Source organism: Protopterus annectens, chromosome 2.part0 (genome assembly GCF_019279795.1).
Source record: "Protopterus annectens isolate FY-2018-M chromosome 2.part0, PAN1.0, whole genome shotgun sequence".
Lineage (NCBI taxonomy): Eukaryota > Metazoa > Chordata > Ceratodontiformes > Protopteridae > Protopterus > Protopterus annectens.
This window is the reverse complement of record NC_056728.1, coordinates 974019352-974045858: the sequence shown is the minus strand read 5'-3', so window position 1 is coordinate 974045858 and position 26507 is coordinate 974019352. Positions and strand designations below refer to the sequence as shown.

At 39.1% G+C, this 26507-nt stretch overlaps 1 protein-coding gene across 1 annotated transcript in view; it reads left to right on the top strand.

The window, feature by feature from the left end:
- LOC122793328 (protein RUFY3-like) overlaps positions 1–26507 on the top strand; it is a gene marked incomplete in the record, with an annotated part of 2132439 nt that overhangs the window by 1494517 nt on the left and 611415 nt on the right. Inside the window, 1 exon segment of the mRNA XM_044061223.1 lies at positions 3042–3209. Within this exon segment, the coding sequence (XP_043917158.1) occupies positions 3042–3209 (168 nt within the window).

Here is a 26507-nt window from a genome sequence, read left to right as displayed (position 1 = left end):
TGAAGGTGAATTTTCTTCCTGTGTGTGTGTGTGTCTGTGTAGATATATATATATATATATATATATATATATATATATATATATATATTAAATAAAAAATGTCTTAAATAATGCATACTAACACAAATCCTGTTATTCTAGCACCTTTCTAATTTTATAAGAGCAATATTTAAAATATGTTCCTATTTTTCAGCTTTTTGTTCCCCATTTAAAGTTTTATCTGGATTTTTTTTTTTTTAGCTAAAAGGTTGAGAGTTATGCATTCCTCTTAACTGCTGCTGCTGTGACTGCTTGATTTTTCTCTATCTCTCTCTCTCTCTCACACACACACTTCCACGCATGCAAGCAGGCATACTCTCGCACACGAAGATAGAAACGTAAACATGTACAAACACACACTTTTCTATTTTTTTTTTTTATTTTGTAGTTGCTAAACAGCAATCAGCGCTGCTTAGAGTGTGTAAAATAATGGCCGATGCTATCTCTGTTACAGTCTGAGCTCCATGGCAACTTAATATGCTGCCATGAAGTGGTGGACTCAGTTTTTAGCGGGCATTACTTGTACATTAACACCTGCTGGAGAACATTCATTGCCCGTTCTCAAATAAATGTTGGCATGCACTTCTCAAAACATGGCACCCTGCTTAGCTAACATATAGTACTATGTTAGGTAGCAGTTTTCTCTTTTATGTGGTGCAGTAGCTGTATCGTGTATGCGATAGGCTGATGTTGCTGGTGTGATTGAGTTAGCATAAAAGAACATGAAGGGGGTTGAGGCATCGAAGGGTATTATTAGCCTCTCTTGGCAATTATTTTATGTGTGTGTGTGTATAAATACAATACATTTAACCAAGGTACAGTTTATGTGGTTCAACAAGTAACCGTCACCTTTGGTGCTGGAAGATCAGAAGGCTGTGGCTTATATTCCAAATAGTGATGATTTGATTATTTCTCAATTACTGACACTGTAGTGCAGCATTAAGGGGAGCTATAATTATGAGTGAATCATCATTCGGATGTTAAACTGAAGTCCCATCTACCTGAGTGGATAGTAGCTCAGGGGGATGCAAAGATCTCACAGCTATTATTGAAGAGTAGGGGAAGAAACATTTTCCTCAGTCAATATAGCTACCACCTTGTGTCTCTCCTGAAAAGAGGTCCCTAGCCTAACAGGACTAGCTTGATCAACAAAAGGATAAAAAGAATAAACAAGAATAATGTGGCAAGATACTTGGCTCAAAATGAGGTTGGTCGGTTACCTGTTTTATAGCTGCTCAGTTTGAACCCTGTTTTGAGTGTAGCTGGTATGTGTCACAGCAGTATTAATTTGTTGTGTGCTGATTGAGCAAAACATGTCATATATATAATTTTATCTAGAACAGCAGTGAAGATCAAAGAACTGTCCCTGATGTGTTTATTTTGGAATTATAAGCCCATTTCATCAGACATTTTAATATCAGCTGTGTTGCTAAGGTACTGGAATGTAAAATTACTGTACTATGCCTTTTTCATTAAAGTTTTTATTTTAAAAGTTATAAAGAGGTATTTTCTATGTTGCTTATGTTCACTGAGCTGATCATGTAATTTTAAAAGGATGGGCTGACAGTAATGCAGTTTAAATTCTTTGGGCAGTATTTGTATATGTAATTTATTTTTGTAAGATGGCACCTGTTTAAGCCTTACCTACACACCTTGCTGTTTGTGTTCTAGGTTGTAGAAGACCATTCTGTTTCTCACAGAGAAGACTAATTCATAATATGTAAGTTATCAGTACTGTTGACTGGTGATAAGATTATCTGTCATATTGTAGGAGATTATTTCCTTCGGTCCTCTTCAAAGAAATGTGATATTGGATGAAATGCTCTCAGTTGTTATGATTTACTGTTACAGTGACCCTCTCTTAAGAAGCTAGTATAGTTGCAGTAAGTATGCAATAGATCATAGAGAAGGGTTCACTGTAATAGTAATGATAAAAGAACTAAAGAAGTCTGCTGGTAATGTGGGTTATTGTGGAGAGTCTTGTGCACCAGTCATGGATCTATGATGCACTGTTGTGAGACAGTGGTGCCCTTGGTAAATATAGTGCCACTACTGGTGAAATGCTGGCTGGGATTAAGTTACAGTAGGAGGGGTAAGGACATAAATGGTATAATTTTACTGTTGCAATGACTTCTCCTTGATAAGCATACCTTCTCATATCCTATATTTTCTTGTTTTTAATCTAGTCTCCTTTTACAGTTTTTGTGATAATTTGTGTATTATCCCCACCTTCTAACTCTGTCTCCTCTGCACCTTATTGTTTTTAAATTGTTGCTGGTACATATATTGGATAAATATCTTGATCAGAAACTATTTCATTTATCTGTGCATCAGTTCTCTGATGCTAATTCATTTGAACATAGGCTATTATGTTTTGATTTGGTAATTAGGTTTGTTTCATTACTTATTTTGACATATTGATGTAGATAGCTTTTCCTTTACTTAGAATAGTTTTAACATGTGTTGACGGTATGTAGTATTGTTTTGTTGAGTTCATTACTTTTATAGTGGGATTTGTTTTTGAATTCTCTAGTCTACTTGTATTTTACTCGATGTGATTTAGTTCTGTGTTCATTCATTGTGATAGACTTCATCCGTTACCTCACACAGGTAAGTGCTAGGTTTGCAAACTGACGTTGTGTTGGTGAAATGAGTTCTGAATAGTTCTTGATGGTATAGTACACCACTGGCAAATTGAGTGACCCATCAAACTGATACCCCACTTTGGAGTCTACTGTTATTTATGGGGTTACCTAGCTATCATTTCCTTAGTTAAGAATTCTTAACATGATAGATATTGTAAAGAAAATGGTAGAGTAAGTGTTTTGTACTGAAGAAGTCCTACTTTCTTCCTTCCATAATAGTTCTTATGCTTACAAAGGTCAGTACTAGGAAGGGGTAGAATTAGTCATAGAAAGATTGCCAAAACATTAATGTTATACTTTTGTCCTGCAGACTTCTCTGTTTAAAACTGACAAACTGAGTACTGTTCTTCTTTACAGGATGTTGAACGAGAGCTGGAGGTGCAGATTGGAATGAAGCAGGAGATGGAGCTGGCCATGAAGATGCTTGAGAAGGATATCTGTGAGAAACAGGATGCAATTGTATCCCTTAGGCAGCAGCTAGATGAAACTAGAGTCCTCAATCATGAGCTCACTCTAAAAGTGCAGGTATAGAAAAAATGCTGAGTTGAAATCTCTCTGTGAATGAGAAATATCTTTTCCCTAGTTCTCATTAATGGGTTTTGTGTGTGTGTGTGTGTGTGTGTGTGTGCAGGATGTTACTTTAAGAACACTTTATATCTAGGAGTAGATTTCATTCCATCATTGCATGACATGTGGTTGAAAATGTACTCGCTTGTAGTAATTTCTGGGCAATTTTGCAGCTCATTCACTTCTGCTTTTAATATTGCACATGCTATCTAAGCAATAAAACTATTTTGCTTGTATGAGTTAATATCTTTCATAAGTGAAGAGTGTTGCAACAGTATTCATCATCTGGATTTCTGTTGAGTAGCATCAGTTATAGTAGGGCATGTCCTTCTCGCTGTCACAGGTTTGTCCTTTGTGATGGTAATGCACTTTTTGCTGAACTTCTCTTCTTTTACACTGCCATCTTGTCTTTTTGCTTTGAAACTAACATGAGTAGCTCACCTGTTAATTCATCATAAAATTAGCTTAGAAAAAAATTGAGAGTGAAAGTGAAGGAAGTGTAATATTAACATGCTTAATTCATTTAAACATTCTGATGAAGTCTCCTGAGAGAGATGAAAGCAATTAATTCTGGTTATTTATTTATTTTTTTATTTTTAAATGGTTGAGTAAATATACTTTATATTTTGAACTTTTCATACTGCCTTTTCCTTCGTCCACTCATTTGAAGTTTTTAAGTTACAAGTTTTGAGTGGAATGCCCTTTTGTAAAGGTTCATGTTTAGTTGATTTCATAGAATTAGTATGCAATCTGCGGTAGGTAAAAATGTGTCGATCGATTCACTCTTCTCTCTCTCTAGGGTAGAGACCCTAGATACAGCAGCAGCATTAATTTAGCGTAAGAGTATTCTTTGCTCCTGGTTAGTGTCCTTACATCTTCATTCTTTTTTTTTTTCTTGCTTGCATGCCACTTTGCTGGAGATAGAATCGTCTTTCAAACTTTGGTCATCCTCATCTTGTGGTTTTGGGCTCCATCTATAGGTTGCTTGGCATAATGTACAACATGAATATACTAGTCTGAATCCTACTAATTACATCACATCGTTGGAAGAAGCCAGCCAGTGTTTATGAAAATCTGCTTTGACCAGTCCTCTGTCTTCTTTTTCTTTTTGTCCAAAGAGGGTTCATCAAAAGGTAGTGAGAAATAACAGTGTTACATTAATATTCGCCATCGGGTGAACCTGGTGCTTAAGCTAAACAAAGTGCAGGATATGTTTTTGAAGGACAACTTAAGTTTTTTTTTTGTTTGTTTTTTTTAAAGAGCCATCTTTCTTAAGCTATCACTTAACTATATAGGCAGTCATACATTTATATAAATGAAAACAAACCACACAGACACTATCCTGGTTGCAAGTATTTAACATCACAAACCATATTGACACACTCCCAGTTGCAAACATTAGACATTACTTATAATCTACCCAGCCATTTTCAGTCAAACATTACATAGCTCATTTCAGTCCTGCCTTCTTTTAAACCTCATTCCTCCCCTGTATGTATTGTTACCACAATTCCCATTTTTTTCCTATGTAGTTTGCTCCTACCCTTTTCTAAAGATCTCAGTTACAGTTGTTTTATCTCTATTACTATATTCATTACTTCTAATATAGTTGGTTTAGGTTTTGATTTCCATTTTATAGTAATTGCTTTTTTAGCAGCCACCATAATTGGAGACAGCAAGGCTTTACCATGTCTAGGCAATTCCGATTCTGTATCATAGCTCGGAAAAAATCATCTCCGTCATCACACCTATCTGCCTACCCAGCATCTCCGACAGTGCATCCCGCAAGGAATCCTTAAAGTCTGTCAATTCACCGCACTCCCAGAAACTATGTTCCGAATTACCACTTTCTTCCCTGTCACACGTCCAACATTTGCTATCTACCGTAGGAAAAATTTTCTATAGAGTCTACTTGGGGTATAAAAATATATGTGTAAACATTTCCAAGCAAAAATCCTAAATATTCTAGATTTTGTTGCATGTCTGGGAGACATGCATATATCCTCCCATTGTTTATTTGTGAATTGCTTATCCAATCTCTTTTCTTAATCCTTTCTAACCTCCTGTGATATATATATATATATATATATATATATATATATATATATATATATATATATATAGTTATCATGCAATATTTTTTATGCTGTACTAATTATTCATTTTCAATGGCAGCTTTTGTTCTAGAGTCTACCAAAAACTCTGCCAGTACTGGTATTTCATTTAGGACCCCCCCTGTCATTTCATCTGATATCAATCCTTGATAAGGAAGACCATCTCTAATCTGCAGTCCTTATAAATTCTTGGCATCCTTCCCTTTCTATCATCTTTCATTCTGTAGTTATTTGCTCCCAATGACTTGGTTCCTTTGTCAGTTTTCTCCAATAAATTCCAGCCCCCTGTTATCTGTTGTGTATATCCCTAATTGCACATATCCCTATCAGCAGAATGTCCTTTCTGCATTCATGTTTTGGCTTAGTACTTAGGATGCTTTCTGCTACTTTATAGATATAATATTCTGTATGATTATTGTTATTCTCCTTAAAGGCCTGCATCCAAAATTCCAGTCTCTCCTTATTTCTTGAGCTTCCCCTTACTGTTTCATCATCATCCCTTTCCACTTTGAATTATAGTTTTCTGTTTATGCTATGGATAAGAACCTTAACTGTGTAGATCAGGAGTAATCCCAGTCCACACTGTTCTTCTTCATGAATCAGCTTTTCCTACTTGACTCTTGCCATCTTCCCCTGACAGATAAAGTTCTTTATTAATTGCTATCCACAACTTTTCCTCTGGTTGATAAAAGTATGCCTGACTTGTGTATAAGACTAATGGGACTAAAAACATTTTGTGTGCTTGTATCTTACTATCCATATAGCAAACCCATCATTCAGTTTTTGTATTATCTTTTGTTTAGTCTCTTCTCACATGTTCTTAGCTGCCATGCCAGAAATCTTTTTAATCCGTACTCCTAAATGCTTCATTCCATCATATCCCCATAAATATGGATATTGCTGAACTAGTTCATATGTGGGTACATAGTTTACCGCTATTGCCTATGTTTTAGTTTCATTCATTTTGTATCCCAAAAAGATTTGAAACTGTCTCAGAATGTTCCAAAACACTGTAATTTCTCTCTCTGGTTTTGTCAGCTATAAAATTATATCATCTGCAAATAGAGCAAGCTTTTTTTTGACTGCCATGCCAATTATATCCTTGAATTTCTGAGTCCCTTATTTTCTTTGCCGTTGGTTCTAAATGTAATGCAAATAAAGGGGAAAGAGGAACCACCTGCCTCGTTCCTATGCTCAAGCAGAAATTATCAGTGTGGACCCTACCCAGTTTAATTTATGCCTCTGATCCCTCATATATCCTCTTAATCCACTTTATATTTTTTTCAGGAAGTGCAAATGCTTCCATTGCCCTGCTCACAAAGTCCCAGCTCACTCTGTCAAATGCTTACTCTACTTCAAGACCCACCAACAACAATGCTATTTTCTTACATTCTGCTTCCCACTGAGCCACCAGTGTCCTGCTAATGCTGTCAAATGTTTGCCTCCCTTCCACAAAACCACATTGATCCATATCTGTCAGCTTTGGCATTACTTTTGACATTCTTTTCACCATTATAAACATGAACACTTTATAATCCTGGTTTAGTATTGAAATGAGCCCTAGTATGGAAGCTGGATCTGATGGAGTTTTACTATCTTTAGGTATTACAGATACCACTGCTTTCTTTCAGGATGTTGGTACTTCTCCTCTTAAAATACTGTTAACCAAAACCTTCCAGATATTTATCAGTTTTTTCCCTCCTAGCTTCCAAACTTCCACAGGAATAGCATTTATTCCTGGATACTTTCCTGCAGATTGGTTATACATCACAATTTTTATCTCATCTCCTCGTATCATAACTGTTAGTAATTGAGCCTAATCTACCTCTAACCTTGGCATTTTGAATTCTTCCTTAAACATTTCCGTTTGTATCTATTCTTGATTTCCATATTTCTCTGGTTTAAATGGATTTGTAGAAAAAGGAAGAAAAATCAGTCGGGAAAGGGAGAAAAGCTTGAGAGGGAATGACGGCCCACACAGAAGCAGCAGGAAAAAAACAGCGGAAAACCAACAACAGCACTCAAAAAACACTAGAAGATTAAGCTACCTCAAAAAGGGTTAAAATACTAAGAATTTGACAGAAAAATCTCAATAAAATATCAAAAAGACAAAACTTAGCCTGAGCCAGAGAAAAAGCATGAAAACGACAGGACTAAATCATGTCCTCTTGCCTCTGAGTTGGTCCTGTGGCCAGGCTGCTCGTCTTGCTTCCCGCTTGCTGTCTCGGGTGCTACCTCTACCTGCCTTTTGTACAGGAATTCCCTCCCATCTGAGTGAAGACATCCTTGTATAAGCTGCTCCCAGGCTCCATCAACTCCAACCTAACTAAAGGGCTTAGTTTCACTCCTACAAAGGAACATCAGTCTTGCTCCCTCGGGTGATACCTCTACCTGCTTTTTGTACAGGAATTCCCTCCCATCTGAGTGAAGACATCCTTGGATAAGCTGCTCCCAGGCTCAATCAACTCCAACCTAACTAAAGGGCTTAGTTTCCCTACTACAAAGGAACATCAGTCTTGCTCCCTCGGGTGCTACCTCTACCTGTGTTTTGTACAGGAATTCTCTCCCATCTGAGTGAAGACATCCTTGGATAAGCTGCTCCCAGGCTCAATCAACTCCAACTTAACTAAAGGGCTTAGTTTCCCTCCTAAAAAGAAGCATTAGTGTATGTAGCTATATTGAACATTGCTGTTGGCAATTTATAATCTTGCCCAGCATTCTACCTCAGTGTGCATGATAGCAGCCTGCTGCAGTCCGCTGCCCGCTCCCCCCCACGTTTACATGCTACAACATGTCCACTTCCTTTGTAAACTTCTTAGATTAATTTTGACATAGCTGTAAATTCCTTTTAATTTATGGTACTACCTTCCTCCTTCACCACTTGGTGGCAGCATACACCCTGGAAATTCTGCAAAACACCTTTACACAGCCCTACAAAGTGTACACTGTTCACTTTTCTCCCTGTTCCTCACTTGAGAGTCTATGGAATTAACTCTCACTTCTCTTGGCTTAATCTGATGAACTGTAGTATTCTTTAACATTTTTTCTAGTCCAATCACTACAAAGATATAATCCTCTCCCTGCCTTTACCTGTATTCCAGCTTCTGTTCACTGATTGCTGGGCCATCTCTTCTCTTGGCTCTATATCCCTCCCCCATCCCTTCTCCCTCTAACTTATCCCCTCCCCCTAAGGCTAGTTCCTGCCTTAAATCTATCATTATGACTATGATTCCAGTGACGCCATTTTAAAAATACCAAGACTAAATCATGTCCTCTTGCCGCTGAGTTGGTCCTGCGACCAGGCTGCTCGTCTTGCTTCCCAGTAGGTTGCACTGTATTAATGTAACTCTTTTAATGTGTAACTGCTTCCATTATTGTCATTTTACACTTGTGTTGGAGGATTGTTTATGTTTCTCTACTTTACTAATGAGGTGTACTTTATAGGTTGCTGTTAGACCCAGTTGGTTTGCCACTGTTGTTGCTTGTACCATTTGCATTAAATTGTCCTTATTTTGGTCTCTAGACACTTAATATGCTTATAGATGCATAGCGTCTGCTAGTATTTTGCTTAGAATTATCCTTATTTAATCACTAGATGTTTGAACATACTGGTTAGATTCTGAGCTATTACCATTTTTTGCCCATAATTGTAAATAGTTTTAGTCACTAGAAGCTGAATTACTTCTGTATCATTAGCCACTGCTTTATGGTACCCTTGCATTACATTTAGCCGTCATATAGTTCACTAGAAACTAAATTCAAGGTTAGCCTCTTGGTGACCACCATTATTTAGGTCAGAAGTGTATATATTACGTTACTAGAAGCTAAACTACTTTGGTTTCTTAGCGACTACTATACTTACCTTTCTTGTATTATTTGAGTCACTAGAAGCTGTGTATACTGCTAGAGTCTTAGTGACTACCTTTATATAGCTCTGAAGTGTACACACTTAGTCTCTAGAGGCTGTATTACTGCTGTAAACTCAGCAACTGCTTTAACTTATCCTTACACCACATTTTTCAAGTCCTGCTGACCACATTACCTGGCGACTATAATAGCTGTTCTCAAAAGCAAAGTAGTGCTCTAATTTCAGCTAGCAAAACCGCACTTAAGCATTTAAATGGAATGTAAGGCTAGAGTCTTGGTGACTGTTAATTGTAGCGTTATTCAACCTTACTTAGCCTTTTACTACTCTCTTATGTTTAAAGACCGTTTGTTATTAACCGTTTGTAGCTGCATAATTCCAATGTTCTTAGACAAATGTAAGACTGCATTTTGTTTATCATTTAGGTGAAATGCGTCTGCTGCTGTTCTTTGTCAAATGTTAAGACTGTATTTGTTTAGCATTTAGTGAAGTGTCTGCTAATGATGTATTTTTTCGCTGACTTGGGGTATTGCTTTTACCTGTAGAACTACCTAATTCACACTAGTGGTCGCCCTCCATTTTTATTTTTTCTTCTATTTCTGTGCTGCTCTTGTCTCTTCCACTTCTTCTGTCCTTTTTTACATTCTCTTTCCACAGTACACGCTCTTACTACCTCTCTCCCACTCTAAGCTCTCCTTTTTCCTGCCTATCCTCCTACCAAACCCCCTCTATTTCCCCTTAATTACAGTTTATTTCTCTTTTCTCTCTTTACAGCTTGCTCCCTTGGGTGCTACCTCTACCTGCTTTTTTGTACAGGAATTCCCTCCCATCTGAGTGAAGACATCCTTGGATAAGCTGCTCCCAGGCTCAGTCAACTTCAGCCTAACTAAAGGGCTTAGTTTCCCTCCTACAAAGGAACATTCACTGATTGTTTTCTGTGGGCCATCTCTTCTCTTGGCTCTACCTGCTCCATTTGCCCTGCGGGCTCACTCTACTCCTCTACCTTACCCCCAATTCCCACCCCCAGTGCTCCTACACTTATCCTAGCCAAAAGTCTCCTCTCCTTCATCTCTCCCAATCCACTCACATCTCCTCACTATCCCCTCTCCTCTCATCCTCCAATACTTTCTCACCCCCTCCCACATCCCAAACCTTATAGCACTTTACTTACTTCAAAACACCTCCCTCTTACACGCTAATAGTTCCCCCTACATCCAACTACTTCTTCAGTACCCTCCACCCAACTATTCATTTATACCTACACCATACCATGCCTTCTCAAACCCTTCTCATCCATTCCCTCTACCTACTACTTCTAATTCCTCTATAACATGCTACCTCTTATTCCTTTTATGAACTACCCCCTTCTTTCCTATTCCCTCTTCACCCTACCATCACCCTCAACACTCATTATCACTCTACCATATCTCACTTTCACACTATATCACCCTCCCTAGTTCAACTAAACCCACTTCTCTGCTTCAAACTAAAACTTCTACTCTCCTTAATGAAATGTCATATTCCTAAAGCATTATTATACCTCCCACAAAACACTAGGAGTAAACCCAAACTCCTGCTCTCATTCCCCTTTAACAGCCTATGCCTAGCAGGTGACAGACATCCCAACCCAGGACCTAGTACCAGCAACAATCCAACTCCCCCTATTACCAACCCTAAATATCTCAAACTCCTGACCATGAATGCCCAGAGTCTAAAAAACAAAATAGCCCACTTCCACACTTGGCATTAACATACCCTACCTGATATAGTAGCTGTCTCTGAGACATGCCTAAAACCCAGTATTTCTGACTCTAAAATCCTACCCCCTGGGTTTCAAGCCCTTAGACATGACCACCTAAAAAAGAAGGGAGGAGGAGTGGCTTTAATCTACTCTACTCTCAATCACTCCCTACCAAAATCCAATTCCTCAGTTCAACAACACTGAACTAGTCAAGGAATTCTCCAACTAAATAACCATATAAGCATCTGTGTCATAGCCCTCTATATTCCCCCTGGAAACAATACAAATATACTTGAGGAAATCCTTCTATGGGCCTCAACCAATATTAAGTGTGATACTTACATCCTAGGAGATGTAAACATTGACTGGAACAAAATTGATAACAATAATCCCACCATCTCAGTTAACCTATATAATTTCAGTCAACTTACAAATACCATTACCAGACCTAATAAAAACAACCCCCAGGCTCCATACTTGACTAGATCCTAGTCTTTCACCCTAATAAAATTTCCCATAAGGGCACCTTACCAGACTCCATTAGTGACCACTTGCCAGCCTTCATTCATAGAGCAACTCCCTCCTCTCCTCACTATCAATATATTCACACAAGAAACCTCACAAACGTTAACCCACAACTTTCTTCAATTTTCTCAAACTAATAAACTGGAGCAATCTAAAAACTCTTCCTCTAGACCAGGCCGTTGAACATTTCAACTCAACCTTTTTAGCTACCCTTAACTCTCATGCACCCCTAGAACGAAACGTATAAAAACCAACACAGCCCCTTGGCTTACTAAAGACACCAAAATAATTATGGAGCAAAGGGACAAAACCTGGAAACTTTACCATCGCAATAAGAACCCAGACGCCCTTCTTAAATATAAACAACTCCATAACCTAGCCAAAAAACATGTTATACAGGATAAAAAAAATCATACTATACCAATCTTCAATCTAATCATTCCAAAAATCCCAAACAATTCTGGAAGTTAGTCAACTCTCTTCCCAACCCTGGTACCAAAAACAATCCTTGCCCTGACACTAGCAAGTCTGACCAGGTATAGCCACGCTATTCAACTCCTTCTTTATTAACTCCATAGCAGAACTCACCAAGACCTTCCCAAACAACAACTCCTCCCCCTCCTCAAACCCTCTCCTTCACCGTCCATTCCTTTCTCATCTCCCATCTTTCACCTCAAACCCATTTCCACCTTATGTATAACTAAATTCCTCTCTAAGCTTAAGCCAGGCTCCAATGCCCCTGACAACATCCCCTCACTCTTTCTAAAACTCACAGCAGACGGCATCGCCATCCCCATTAGCATTCACATTAACAGATCCATACAGGAATCTTATGTTCCTAAACTGTGGCATGCAGCCTTCATCCTACTCCTCCACAAAGGAGGCAAACATAATAGTATCTCCAACTTCGGGCCCATAGCCATTCTCTCACCTTTTTCAAAAATACTTGAGAAATGCATCCACCTCCAACTCATGCCATTCCTTACAAATAACCAACTTCTCACCCCAACTCAACACGGATTCCGTCCGGGTCATAGCACAATAACTGCTCTCCTGTCTTTCCTAGACATAGTAAACCATGCCCGTGCCTCTGGAGAACTTGTATCCACAGTCCTCCTTGACCTCTCCAAGGCTTTTGATACGGTCTCCCATTCCCATCTCCTAAACCACCTTGCTAATCTTTATCTCTCACACAGTACCCTTGCCTTGTTCAGCAGCTACCTCTCTGACCGATCTAAGGCTGTAAAATGGAAAACTGGCACCTCAACCCTCCTTCCAACCCCAACCGGTGTCCCCCAAGGATCTATACTCGGCCCGATGCTATTTAATATCTTTATTAATTACTTCCACACAGCTGTTAACACCAAGATAGTCCAATATGCCGACGACTCAACTCTAGTCTGCTCTGCTTCTAACCTCCAAGTACTCCAAACAAAAACCCAAACTGCTTTTTCCACCACTGTGAACTGAATGCTTCAAAATCACCTCTTTCTAAATGCCAACAAATCTAAAATTCTACTATTCTCTCCCTCTAAATCTCACCCTCTTGACAAAACCTCCTTCAATATTATCAGCCATTCCAACTCCACCATAGAAGTTGTTCCTTTTGCTAAACTTCTTGGGGTCACTATAGATGAACATCTCAAATTCAACACCCATATTCAGCTAAACATTAAGAAAACACATTAGAAACTTGGCATGCTGTACAGGAACTCCCATTTTCTATCCCATTCCACAAGACAGACCCTTGCCACTACCTACTTACTACCATCTCTGATGTATGGCGCCCCTCTACTAATCAACCTATCTTCCTCTATCTCCTCTAAACTAGAATCCTGTTACAACAAAATCTCAAAGTTTGCCACCAAGTCCAAGTACTCTACCCACCACTGCATACCTCTCCACCTACTGCAGTGGCTAGAACTTCCCAACTACCTGGACTACCTCCAAATCACTACAGCCCACAAACTCATTTTTAAACCCACTAAGTGCCCTGCACTAACTAATATCTTACCACTATATACCCCTCACACAAGATCTGCTCACCAAAATCTCATTTCTTTATACAAACCAAACCATCCCTCAGGTCAGCTTCTCCTATCCTTTTCCTTAGCCAAAAAGGGAACTCTCTTCCTCCCCCTCTAAGAATTTCTCAAAACTTTGATCACTTCAAAACCCAGCTCCATTCCTACCTCTGCAATAACAGGAAATGCAGTTGCACTCTACCTACCTAATCCTGCCTAATACATGAATACATACATATACATAAACTACCTTCCACCTTACCCAATAGGAGTTCAGTCATATTTACTGTTTTCTTACAAATGTTTCTTTCATAGCATTCTCAGAAGATTTAAAACCTCAGTGTAATGGTGACTATGTATTATCAACCTCTAATTGTATTTACATGTAAATATGCACTGTGTATACCATACTATGTTGATATTCTACTGTGCTTATGTTTTACTACATCATTTTTACTAATTGTTTAGTTGTTACTATGTCTGCTCTGTTTTGTGGAGCTTTTCTTCCCGGGCCTCCACTGAAAATGGATTCCTTGAGCCCAGTGGACCTCCATGGTCATCAAACTGAAAATAAAATAAATAAATAAAAAGACAAAACTTAGCCTGAGACAGAGAAAAAGCAATCCCGAAGCATCAAACGGCAAACAAGATCTGGGTAATTGTCGCTAGGCATCTTGGGATAGGGTATAGCCTCGAGCTTTAGTATGCGGCCAAGTTGGAACCAGTGCTCGGTTCTGACCCCAACCATCAAGAATGAAGGCAAGATTATGGACAACAAACATGGAACATTATGGTGAGTACATAACTTCTTTTTCCCTTTCTTTTATTTCCACCCTATTTTTAAATACCACCGTAATTTTATCCCACTCCCTAGCTGTATTTTCAGAAGTAATTTCTATCCTCTCGAAAAGTTCCTTAATCTCCATTACCCACTCCTTAAATTTCTCTTTTCAACAGATAGGTGGGAAAGTGCCAGTGTCTTATTTTTTTTCATTACCCTGTGTTTTTATTTTAGTTATTATTGCTGCATGATCTGAAATAGTTATTGGGTATCATCAAGACTTTCAAATAAATCCACATGTTCCTGTGAAATGTAAATTCAGTCTAGCCTAGCCCAGTTTTTATGTCTTGGGGAATATGTAAATTCACTCCAAACCCCTGTTGCTGAATTTACATCTTCCATGGCAAATATTTTCATAAATTACTTCAAAAATCTACCTTCCTTTGTTATACTTTCCCTTCTGAGCCCTCAGACACATCTTCACTGCTAGAAATCAAATTCCATTCCCCAACTGTAAGTAATATTCCTTGTTGAAAATTTATTATTTCTTCCAGAATTTTCTTAAGCTTCAGTATAACAGTTTGAGGTGGAATATAAATACATGCCAGTGTAATCCTCCCTTGCCAATAGCCCCTTAACACTACAAATCTGCCATTATCCTCTTCTATCACTTTCAGAGCTCCTCTTAAAATTAATATAAGTATTTCTCTTTTCCTTTGTCCCAGATATTCCACTGAATAACCATCCTGACAAACTTTCTTTATCAAATTCACATATATAGTTCTTTCAAAGTGTATCTCCTGTAACATAGCTGTTTGCACTCTACATTTTTAATATATTTATTTATTACATTAACCCTAGCTGACCTTTTTACTTCCTCCCCTCTCCTGCCACCTCTCCTCTTTATCTCTACTCTATTACTTCACACTTTCCCTTTGTGTTGGGTAACTATTCTCTCCCTACTAAAATTGACTTTAAGTAAATTTCTATTGTTAAACTTATCAATAATATAACTATTTCTGTTACATACGATGTTTACCTGAACTTACTTACCTGCTATGTCTTTGTCTGTACACCAGTTCCTGAACATACTGTAATTGAGGTTGTTTTGCTCTGTTTAGTATTGTAATTTTTGTACTTCTTACTTGTAATGTAGTAGATAGAGGAGCTTTTCTCCCCGGGCCTCCACTGAAAATGGACATGTATCCAGTTGGACTAGCCCGGTTAACAAATGTAAAATAAAATAAATAAATAAAATTATTTATTGCATTTGTTAACTGGGAACGTCCACTGGGCCTAGAAAGAGCCCATTTTCAGTGGAGGCCCAGGGAGAAAAGCTCCACATTAAATTACATACAAAAGTAAAATATTAATACACAGAACAAAGTATTATGAGCAGCACATTAACATTTAAAGAAAAATAATAGCAACAACAGTAATAATGTTTACAGTCTGCTATAAATATAGCATTAAAGGCGGTATGCATTCAAATAACACGAGTGTAAATATACCTGCATAATTCTTAGTAGAGGAGGGTTGACTTCAGGGTAGGAGGAGGAGACAGCAGGGCTAAAGAAAGAAGACTCAAGTTAATGTGACAGCAAGTAATCAGTTTGGTAGAGAGGAGGAGAGGAGATGTTTGTAGTTGAATGGTTAAAGGGGAGACTCCAGAGAGAGAAGTCAGGTGTAGGGGTTATTTGTTGGGTGCAGGAGCATAGCCAGTGAGAGGAGAGATGAAATTTGAGGGATTTTCTAAAGGAGGCTGTATTGCTGATAGTCCTGAGTGAAGGAGGGAGATTATTCCATAACTTGGAGACAGTATGAGAATACAACATTTGGCCGGCTAAGAGCTTGAGTTTCTCGACAGACAGCATTTTGTTTTCAGAGCTGAGGTGGTGATTAGGATGGTACAAGCTCAGTATGGAGTAGAGAAAAGGTCAGGTTTCTGGTCGATAGATTTACTTGTGAGCTGTGGTTAGTTGTAGATAAGTGAGAGGGTGAGGGGATTCTAACCATTTTACTTGATGCAGAGAAGAACAGTGGTGGGTCAAAAGTTTTGCATTTGTAACAAATTTAGTGACTTTGTTGTAGCAAGAGTCTAGTTTAGTTTTTAAGGAGGATTGTAGATTTGTGAGGATGCGAGCACCATATAGCAGAGTTGGAAGCAAGAAGGATGAGGCCAGGGCCTTTTTAGCGGAGAGGCTAAGAAAATAGTTGTGCCTATAAAGGGCACCTAGCTTCTGATGTTTTTTTTGTTATTGTAGATATGAAGGTCAAAAGTTAATTTTTCATCAATGATGACAACTAGCAATTTAGTACTAGGGGCAACTTCGATGATAGTGTTGCTATGGGAATGAACAGTGAATAGTGACTTGTCAACAGGCCTAGGTTTTTCTGGGGTAAATATTAAGAGTTTTGTTTTATTGGAGTTAATTGTGAGATGGTTCTGAGACATTCAGGTTTCAGTGTAGGTAAAATCTTCTTGGATAAGATGCTGTAATACAGTGGCAGATTTAGAAGAGCAGATGATAACTCGAGTCGTCTGCATATTGGATGACAGTACAGTGGGTAAGAGTGTTATGTAAGTTATTGACAAATATACTGAATAGGAGGGGGCCCTGAATTGAACCTTGGGGAACACTTGTATTTGTATTGATGAAAGGAGATGAATAGTGTTGCTATATAGTAGAGTGCTGCCTATTACTGAGATAGTTGGAAAACCATTATAGAGTTAGGGGAGATAGGCCAAGGTCAGAGAGTTTAGTAAGCAGTTGGGAGTGGGAAATAGTGTCAAATGCCTTTGATAAATCAAAAAAGAGTGCAGAGACTAAGGAGCCAGCATCTTGAGCTCTATTTTCTGTGTCCAAGAAAGAAATGAGGACAGTGTTGGTGCTATGTCCGGGGCTAAAGCTATGTTGAGTGAGGGAAAGGATTTGGCGTTTTACCAGATGACTTAGGAGCTGAGTATGAATGTACTTCTCTAGTATTTTAGAGATGTGGGGAAAGAGTGGTGATAGGATGGAAGTTTGAGATGTCGGAGCTGCTACCACCTTTATGAAGAGGGAGGACAAATGCTTTTTCCAGATATCAGGTATGCATGATTCTTGAGTGGACCTGTTGAAGAGGCTGCTAGTTGTAAGTATTCTGCAGGTAAGTTATCTGGGGCAGTGGTACATGGTTTTAGTTTATGAAGAAGTTTTTGGATGGTGGATGTGGGAATAGGTGATAGTGAGAAAATAGGTAGATGATTTGAAGGGATATGTTCTGGTGGTGTTAATTGTGGGTCTGGTTTGATGGATGGGAAGGTAGTAGTAAGTTTGGCGATGGTGTTGAAATGTGTATTAAAGAGTGAAGCTAGCTTTGAGGGAGTTTTTTCTAGGTTTGGGTATGGAATGTTGTTGATTTCTGGGTGGAGTAGGGAATTGATTGCTTCCCAGAATTTCTTGGGGTTGTGTCTATCCTGGTCTTGGATAGCTTGTAAGTATTCTTTTTGTTTTTCACAACTAAGCATTTACCATGATTTTGAAGTTGTTTGTATTGCATTAGTTTGGAAGGTGTTTTTTTTTTTTTTGCCAGGCTTTGTACCTGGAGAACATAACTTGCTTTGTGGACTTTGAAAGCCAATTAGCATGCTTTGTTTTAATTCTTTTTAGCTGGAGTGGGGCAAGACTATTTAGGATCCTGAGAAGTGTAGAATTAAAGAATGCCACAGCTTCATTGAATGGACGAAATTTCAGTGGACTCCAGTTAGTGTTCAGCAGGATGTTATTGAAGGTATTTGGGCAGAGGTGGGATAGATCTCTGGTATATTGATAATGGTGTGTGTTTGGTATAGAGGTGGTCTTACGTATTATGAATGCTGGAGAGTGGCCGCTAATATTGTCAGGGAGTATGTTGGAGGAGGAAATTTTATCAGGATCGGAAACCAAGATACAATCCAAGGTTGAACCTTTTTTTTTTTTTTTTTTTTTTTTTTTTGTCTGGTCTGGTAATGTCAGAGATTAGCTGAGTGTAAATGTGAAGGTTGATATTAGCAGAGGGGTTATTATTGGAGATATCTAGCCAGTTGATTTTAATGTCACCTAGAATGATAGTTTCATTTTTTATGTTGTTGGTTGTCCAGTCAAGAATTTCTTCTAGGATAGGAGTATTGTTGCCTGGGGGGGAATGTACATGACTGTGATGCAAAGGCTTTTGCAGTCATTGAGTTTCAGAAAGGCAAACAAGTAGCTCTGCAGTGGAAAAGAGGGGAATTGGTTTTGAAAAGGAATTATTGTAAAGGTACTTGGGAATAGTTGGAGATGCCTCCACATTTTTTATGAAGTCTGTCAACTCTGAGGCAGGAGTAGTTAGGGGGTAGAAATTCAGAATCTTTGATATATCATTTAGTCAGGTTTCAGTGATGGTGGTAAAATCTGGTTTATGTTGACTCAGCCATGCATGCAGTTGAGGAATTTTATTCTTAATGCTTTGGAGAGTAATTGTGCTGAATTTTAGGGATTTTGTGGGGTCAGGGCAGTTAAGATAGGGAGGAGAAGGACCAGGGTTAGGATGTATATCACCACACAGGACTAGATCACAGAGAGTAGGGAAGGTGCTAGGTAGGGGCTTCTTTATAAGGTTATGGAAGTGTTTCTGGACATGATAGCAAGGAAATATGTGTTGTGTGGCAATGAGGATCAGTTTATGTTGTAATATTAAATCAGTTCTATAAAAACTACAACAAATTACAGAATAGCTAGGGAGGGTATGAATGTGGGATGATGTAGAAGGAGAAGGTTGGGGAGGTAGATATCTTGTGTGAATTGATGAAAGTCTTAGAAGGAAAGAGAGGTAGAAAGTAAATGTGAGGAGAAAGATGTTGAATATAAGAGGCATAGATGTGTGGAGTGTTTAATGAGAGAAGGTTAGGATGAGAGTTGTGGAGTGTGAGGATGGGTTGTATAGCTAGGACTGCAGGAGTTAGAGAATGTAAGAAGCAAGAGAGTATAAATATGTGGTTAGAATTACTGAGTGTTGGATGTGGATAGTTATGAGTGGTTGGAGGTGGGCTTAATGGCGGGTGTAGATTCAGGGAGTGAGTTAAGGTGGGGGTAAGAAGAGAGGAAGGGGTGGTGTGTGTGGTGGTAATGAAGACAGTTGTGTATCTGTTGGTGTTATGGGTGGGTGGAGTGTGGAGGAGGTGTGTGATTGGAGGATGGGTGGGTAGGTGGGGCTAGGTTAGCTATAAATGTAATTGAAGTGGGGTGGGTGGGAATGGGAGTAGGGTAGAGGAATGGAGTGGGTTTGCCAAGCTGGAAGAGGCAGGAGTGCACAATCGGGCAGGTACAGCACTGGGATGCCTGTTAGCAGGTAAGTTGACCTGAATGTGTCAGAGAGAGCAATCTTTGAAGGGGAGAAAAACTGCTAGAGGGAAGACTACACTTCCAAAATGTTAAGGGATTTTGTACTAGTTATAATCAGGAGAAAGGATGGATTTATTCCCGATATTTACTTAAATTTAAGTATTTGTAGTATGCATTAAATATGGCTTGTTTTATGCTGCCATCTAGTGGTGGAAGAGGGGAACAATGGCAATAGATTAAGCTAAAGGTAAGAAACACAAAAGGAGAGTTAAAAGAAAAAACAAACGCTATGGGGAATGGAGACATACTCGGGGTCTATCGGCAAGTGTGCAAGCCCCTAATAGTAACAAAATCTGTACTAAAAGGACAGCTAAAATGGTGGGCTATCTCTAGATAAAGCTAAAGCTGTAGACTATTGAGAGGCTTGTCTTTGTCGACAGGCAGTTCACTGTTCTTTCGTTTTGTATTTATCTGTAAGACCATTAACATTTAAAGACATTACAGAAACTATCATTGTATTAAAAAGTTATTATTCCCATCTTTTATGTATAACACCTTGTTTGCTAAATGTCTAGTTCCAACTTTTGTGTTACATGCATACACTGTTTGGCAGGTTAAACATTTGTGTAGTTATTTCATGTCATGAGCCTATGTCACATCTTACAAAAGTTTTTATTTTATTGAAAGCCCCCAGAGAAAAAGCAAACCCCCTATACCCCCCAAACCTATTAATTTAATACTGATGCACAAAACTATGTACATCTTCAAAATCGAAGTTTTACCCTCCTGATAGGAACAAGTGTCCCAAACTGGCAGCCACACTCAGGGACTTGAGTTAACCTAAAAGAAAGATTAAACTTTGCTAAGTCACATAGAAAGGTTAAACGTGCTAAGATGCATGGGGCAGCCTGTGCATCTACCAAGTGGTAATTAGTTTTGTCTTTTTCTGTATACCTCTCCCAGCTGAGAAAACCCCTGAATGCTTTCAGAAAGTGTTATCTCCTACCCAGGTTCTATTTTCTTTATTTTTTCTCCAGCCAGTCAGTCTCCACCAGACTATAACCAATTTATCTTTATAAGATTGTTTCCATGGAGACATGAGAACCAGACAGTCAAATTCTCCTTATCAGAGTGTTTCCATGGTGACCAGATACAGAATTGCTACTAAGCATATATTAATTTGCTAGAAAAAGCTTTGTAAGATTCAGTATTCATTTTCATTTACTTGCTTTCTATTAAAATGTGTTACTAAATTAATCTAAGGTCCTTAATCCAGTCATTCCCTCATGGAAGAATGAGAAAAAGCACATTTCTCTTTTGTCATGCTCTTTTAACCAGGCTTTTTTTTTTTACATTGCAGTGCCTCTGTTTCTTAAAACTGAACAAGAAGAAAAAGAGAGGGGAGAAAGAAAGGAAACAAAACAACAGTAGTACCTATTTACAGTCCCATTACACTTAAAAAAAATAACTGAGAAAACTTTACTCTATAGCAAAGAAAATCATAAACCACAAAAATAGTATTATTAGAAATTTTCTATTTGCTTACAATTAACTTTCTTCCCCTCTTCCTCTCCCCAATGCATTTTACAAACATTAATGACATGAAGTAGGGCATATATTTTAGGGTCCCCCACAAGTCCAACAAATTCTGAAAAAGTCCAATTTTTCCTGACTTTTTTGTTCTGTCATATTTCACAAATATAATTATTGCACTGTAATGCCACATTACTAGTTTTATTACTGTTCATCTGCCTCTCACAAATCCTGTGTCTGCTTCATTTCCAATGTACACTTTATTATTCTAATCAACTCTCATGCCGCCTTCCTTCTCTCCAACAGTTTCCATTGAAACAGTGGAAAATGTTTCACAGGTACAGTCCTCTGTGGTCTTTATTACCAGAAGAACAAGAAGCAGAAACTCCTTCTGTTTCACAGCCCACTTTTTGTTAGACAAACTTTTGTATTTCCTCCTTAGCATGCACTTCATCAAAAAAATGATTTTGTCCCTCCAGGGAAGAATACCTTGAAGACAGCTGGGTACAGCAGCTTCAGTCTTACACTTGCGTCTCGACATTCCCTGAATAGGCAGATTAATTTAGTCCTTTTCTCTCGGCTGGGGTGGCTTGTGTGCGGAGTCTGCATGTCCTCCCTGTGGTCACGTGGGTTTCCTCTGGGTGTTCCGGTTTCCTCCCACATCCCAAAGACATGCTGTAGGTGGATTTGACACTCTAAATTGGCTCTAGGAGTGAGTGAGTGAGTGCATGCATGTGTGTGCCTTCTGTGGAAGGTTGGGCGCCGGGCTGACAACTCGACACGGTAAAACTCCACTGTCAGTCATGAGCGGACAAGGTGATTTGCTGTGGCGACCCCTAACCGGGAAAAGCCAAAAGAAGAAGAAGAAGAATTTACTCCTTTTCTGTCTGGTGTATAATGAGTAATCCTTCTCCAGAAACACTTTGCTGTCTCCCACTTTTAGTATTTTGCCCTTCTGCTACAGTTTTGTCGGAATCAACTCCTCCTGCTAGTAGTTCTGCATCTTCACTATTAAAGGTCTAAGTTGCTTTCTCATAGCCAGGTATGGACCATACACACAATGTGCTCTTTCAGCTGACAACTCCTGCTGTGGAATACCAGTCCAGTTGCTTACTTTTGCTTTCATAAAATCATTGCAGTTTTCCAGCCTTTTCCTCATTTCAGCCTCTGATTTTTGCAGCTTTAATCCCTCATCTGAATTTCTGTTTAAAGCTTCTTCCAGTTTTTCCAGCCTTTTGTTGTTTGTGTTGATATATTCCATCAGTGTTTCATTTATTTTAACTGTGTTATATTTTCCTGTAGGTTACTGGAAGTCATGTCTGGTGGTTGCATTGCTTTTTGCTGAACAGCTGCAGAACTTTCCCCCACTCAGTGTTTCTTCCTCACTTTTTGTAGCTGATTTTTTCTGGGTGCTCTGTATTTCTTTTTTTCATGGCATCCAGGCAGTACACTTAATAGCCAAGTACTGAAGTTTTCCCATAAACACAAATGTCTACTGGCCTTCTTTGTTGAGTTTCTGTTTTCACACCTGGAGAGCTAGAGTTAAGCTGTTACTGAATGTGCAGACATCTTGGAAGTCCTTGAAGGTTAACTTAAGTTTAGTAGAATTTCTATATCACTGAAACTTAGTAGTAGGTAGTATATTATTTAAGTTTGTTAATTGTAAGTAAACTGCATGAGTAAAATATCACCTTATGCACTAACTACAGTGTAAAACATAAGGATTAAATTATTTACATTAACTGGTGCTGGTATTCTGTAGGCATTTACAGAATTAAGTAGATAAATATTTAAAATTATCGGAAGTTAACATGCTTATAAAAAAAAAATCTTAGTAAATGAAATGCTATATATAAAAGGAAACATACAATCACACAGATTAGCTAAATTGCATACAGATGTTATTCATTTTTACCAGACTCTCTGAGGTTCTCCAAACAACTTTTTAAACTTTGGATCATTCTGCAGTCCTTCTAAATTTAGCCTTGATTTTGGACCAGGCCTTAAAGAACAGTTGGCTCTTTAATTCCTAATTGTATCTATCGTAATAAAAAAAATGTCCCTGAAAATGCCTGACCACACATGAGTTTTGCCAGCAGTGGACCTTCCTGATGTATGTCCATACTTCCATATGCAAAATAATCAGCCTTGCCCCCTTGTAGACTTTACCCTCCCAAAGAGAATCTGCCTGTTCCTGTGGCTTCATCCATGAAGGGCATGTACAGACACATGTTCCGTGTCCTGATTCCTGAGAGGAGGCAAGCAGAATAAATCTTTGTTTAGTGATCATTGTATAATTTAAACATGTCCACCTATCCCCTTTTTGAAAGTGGAGAGCATTTCCCCAGTTTACCAATCCAGAAGTAATGTTTCACTGTCTATGCATTGTTGAAAAGGCATGCCTACCACAGCACCTTAACAGGGTCCAGTAACTTCAGTGTGTACAGATGGATTTCATACATACCTGCAGCCTTACCCCACAACACAACTATTTACTTACTACTTCATCTACTGAAATGATCCAGTTCTACCATCTACTTCTGCCACTGTTTCTTTAGTAGAAAGTTTAACCACCAGACAGGTGTCTACCTGCCCATCTTAGTGCATTTATTACACCTCACAAGAACATCCACAGTTAAGTTCACCATTTCTCTATTCTTGCTGAGAATAGCCTGGCCAGTATACCACCTCTATCTCCACTGGATGGTATACTGGAGCTTGTTTGTGTCTCTGCAAAAAGTAATTCTCCATTGTTTTGCCAAACTGCTGTCATGCCTGGGTATTACCTTTAGTAACTACCACAGCTACCACTTTTCTAAAGCAAAACATAAGGTGTGCTCATGTGATTATAGCCGCTATTTAATTCAAAATACTCCAGATAGATGTACAGGATGTGGACTTGGTGATAGCGTTTTAAAACAAAGCATTTACTTATTGTTTGCTTGCTTTGTTTGCATGGAATAAAAATTGTTCTAGTATGGACCCATTTCAGCTGCAGCCTGGAAATAAAAATCAATAAAGAGGTAGATTTGCATGCTTTACTGTAGTTAAAGAAAACAGTTTGATAGACGTCATATAGATTTAACATCAAGTAACAGACCAACACGAGTATTTAAAAGATACAAGTCAAACACAATAAGCTGTGGTTTAAAATGTTAATGATAATAGTGAAAGCTGTATATGTGTTAAAGTAGGTATCATTAAAGTTAGAAACTTAAGGTCAAATAAATTATTGCTTTGGATTAGTAATTTGCATAACCTTGTAGTACATTTTCAACATTGCATATATATATGCATATACATTTATTTATCCTTTGTTGACCAGGTTGCACCCACTAGACTAACATTGGGCCAGATTCAGGAAGGCTTACACGGAGTTCAAGAGTAGTGTAAGCCTCCGTGTAAGCCTCCTGATTCAGGAACAGCCCAAATCTCCGTGTAAGAGACAGCTAACACGTCTCTTACACGGACTGGGCGTGGAAATGCTCAATACCTCATTTGCAGCTCAAAGATATGCAAATGAGGTATCTGAGCGATCCACGAAGCAGAAACCAGTCCGTGTAACGGACGTGTTAGCTGCAGAAATGTACTCAGCTGACAACTGAGTACATTTCTGCAAATAAAAACGGAGCTATGTCAGCTCCAAATAAAGGTGCATATGTTGCATTAAGCATGCCAATGGCCAAATATGTGCCCATTGCCATGAAAAACTGTTGCAAAAATAAGTTATATAACTTTTTTTTTTTTCACGGGATTTTTCGGTTTACCTGCAGCACACACCCGCAAAGCGGGTGCTACCTAAAACTGAAAACCGAAGCTTATAAGCCCACAATTGTGGGATTTATGTATTACATTGAATGTCAATGGAGGGACTTGCAGACCAAAAACAATATGGTCTCCGTTTACTGGTTGTCAAGGGGGGGAAGCTCCGTGTAAGACATGTAACTAGTCATTACTAGGCAATCCTATGTAAATGAGGGTTACAATACTGAATCACACTGTCACATAGGTAATGAGCACTGTCTGAGTAGTGTAAGAGTTAGAGAAGGGGGAGGAACAGAGTAAGAGGTAGGTGATATCATGGGGGGGAATGATAGCAATAAATGTACCAGATTGGAGGGCAATGTAAGGTAACAGATGACAGACAGACATCAGGGAGGGAGGTGTGTCCCAACAGAACACTAGGAAAGTCAAGAAATTGAGGGTATACGCTATCCCTACACTCAAAGTTTCTTGAAATACGTGCATCTTGTGGCGTGCGTGCGTGTAAGGCAGGTTCAACATGTGGGGCGTGTTGCAAACCGTTTACAATGGTTTCTTGCGGGCGTGCGTGTGTAAGGCAGTGTCTTGGCGTTTTAGCATGAATCAGCCTAGTTCACTCCGTGTAAGGATGTGTTGCGGCGTGTAACACCGTGTAGGGATGTGTGGCGTTTAAGTGACTGTGGCGTGTTTAAGCTGGTGTGCACATTGCTCCCCTCAGGAAACAGAAAGGAAACAGGAAACAACTAAAATCCAGGAAACTGCCAGAAGATACTACTGGAGTTAATTGGTGGAAACAATTAGAAGCAGGCAATTACACAGGCAGACTAGAAGCCCAACCCAGCACTTAAAACACTGCAAAGAGCAGTGCAGGCTGTTTCTCACAACAGATACTGCCAGAAACTAAGCTATCAGAATTGAAAACTGAAAAATGCTGAACTCAGAGCAGAAATGCTAGGGGCTGCCATAGCTATTATAATCAGGCATAGGCGAATTGCTGAGGGTGGTGACAAAGCAGATGCTGACAGACAACCCAGAGTGAGGAGAAGGAGAAGAGTATACAGGCCCAGGGTCACCTACCATGGGTTACATGAGCTGGAGATAGTAGAATGCTACAGAGTGGACAGAGACCTTCTGCAGCAGATTGTTGAGCTGTGCAGGCCACATCTCTCACACAGAACCAATAGAGGGGAACCCATCCCAGTAGAAACCAAGGTATGTGTTGGCCTAAGAATACTAGCAACAGGTACCTTCCAGAGACCAACTGGTGATATGATGGGGATATCACAGGCATCAGCCTCCAGAGTACTGCACCAGTTCCTGGATGCCATGTCAGCACATGTCAGTGATCATATATATGTCCCTAATGACCGTGAGGTTGTGGCCAGCAATATGCGTCTCTTCCAGCAAATAGCGGGATACCCTGAGGTGCTGGGTGCAATAGACTGCACGCCTTTACGCATCAAAGCACCAGCCGGTGAGCGGGGTAGAGCCTACATTAACCGCAAGGGATACCCCTCCATCAACTGCCAGGTGGTGTGTGATGCCCAGGGCATAATAATGAATGTG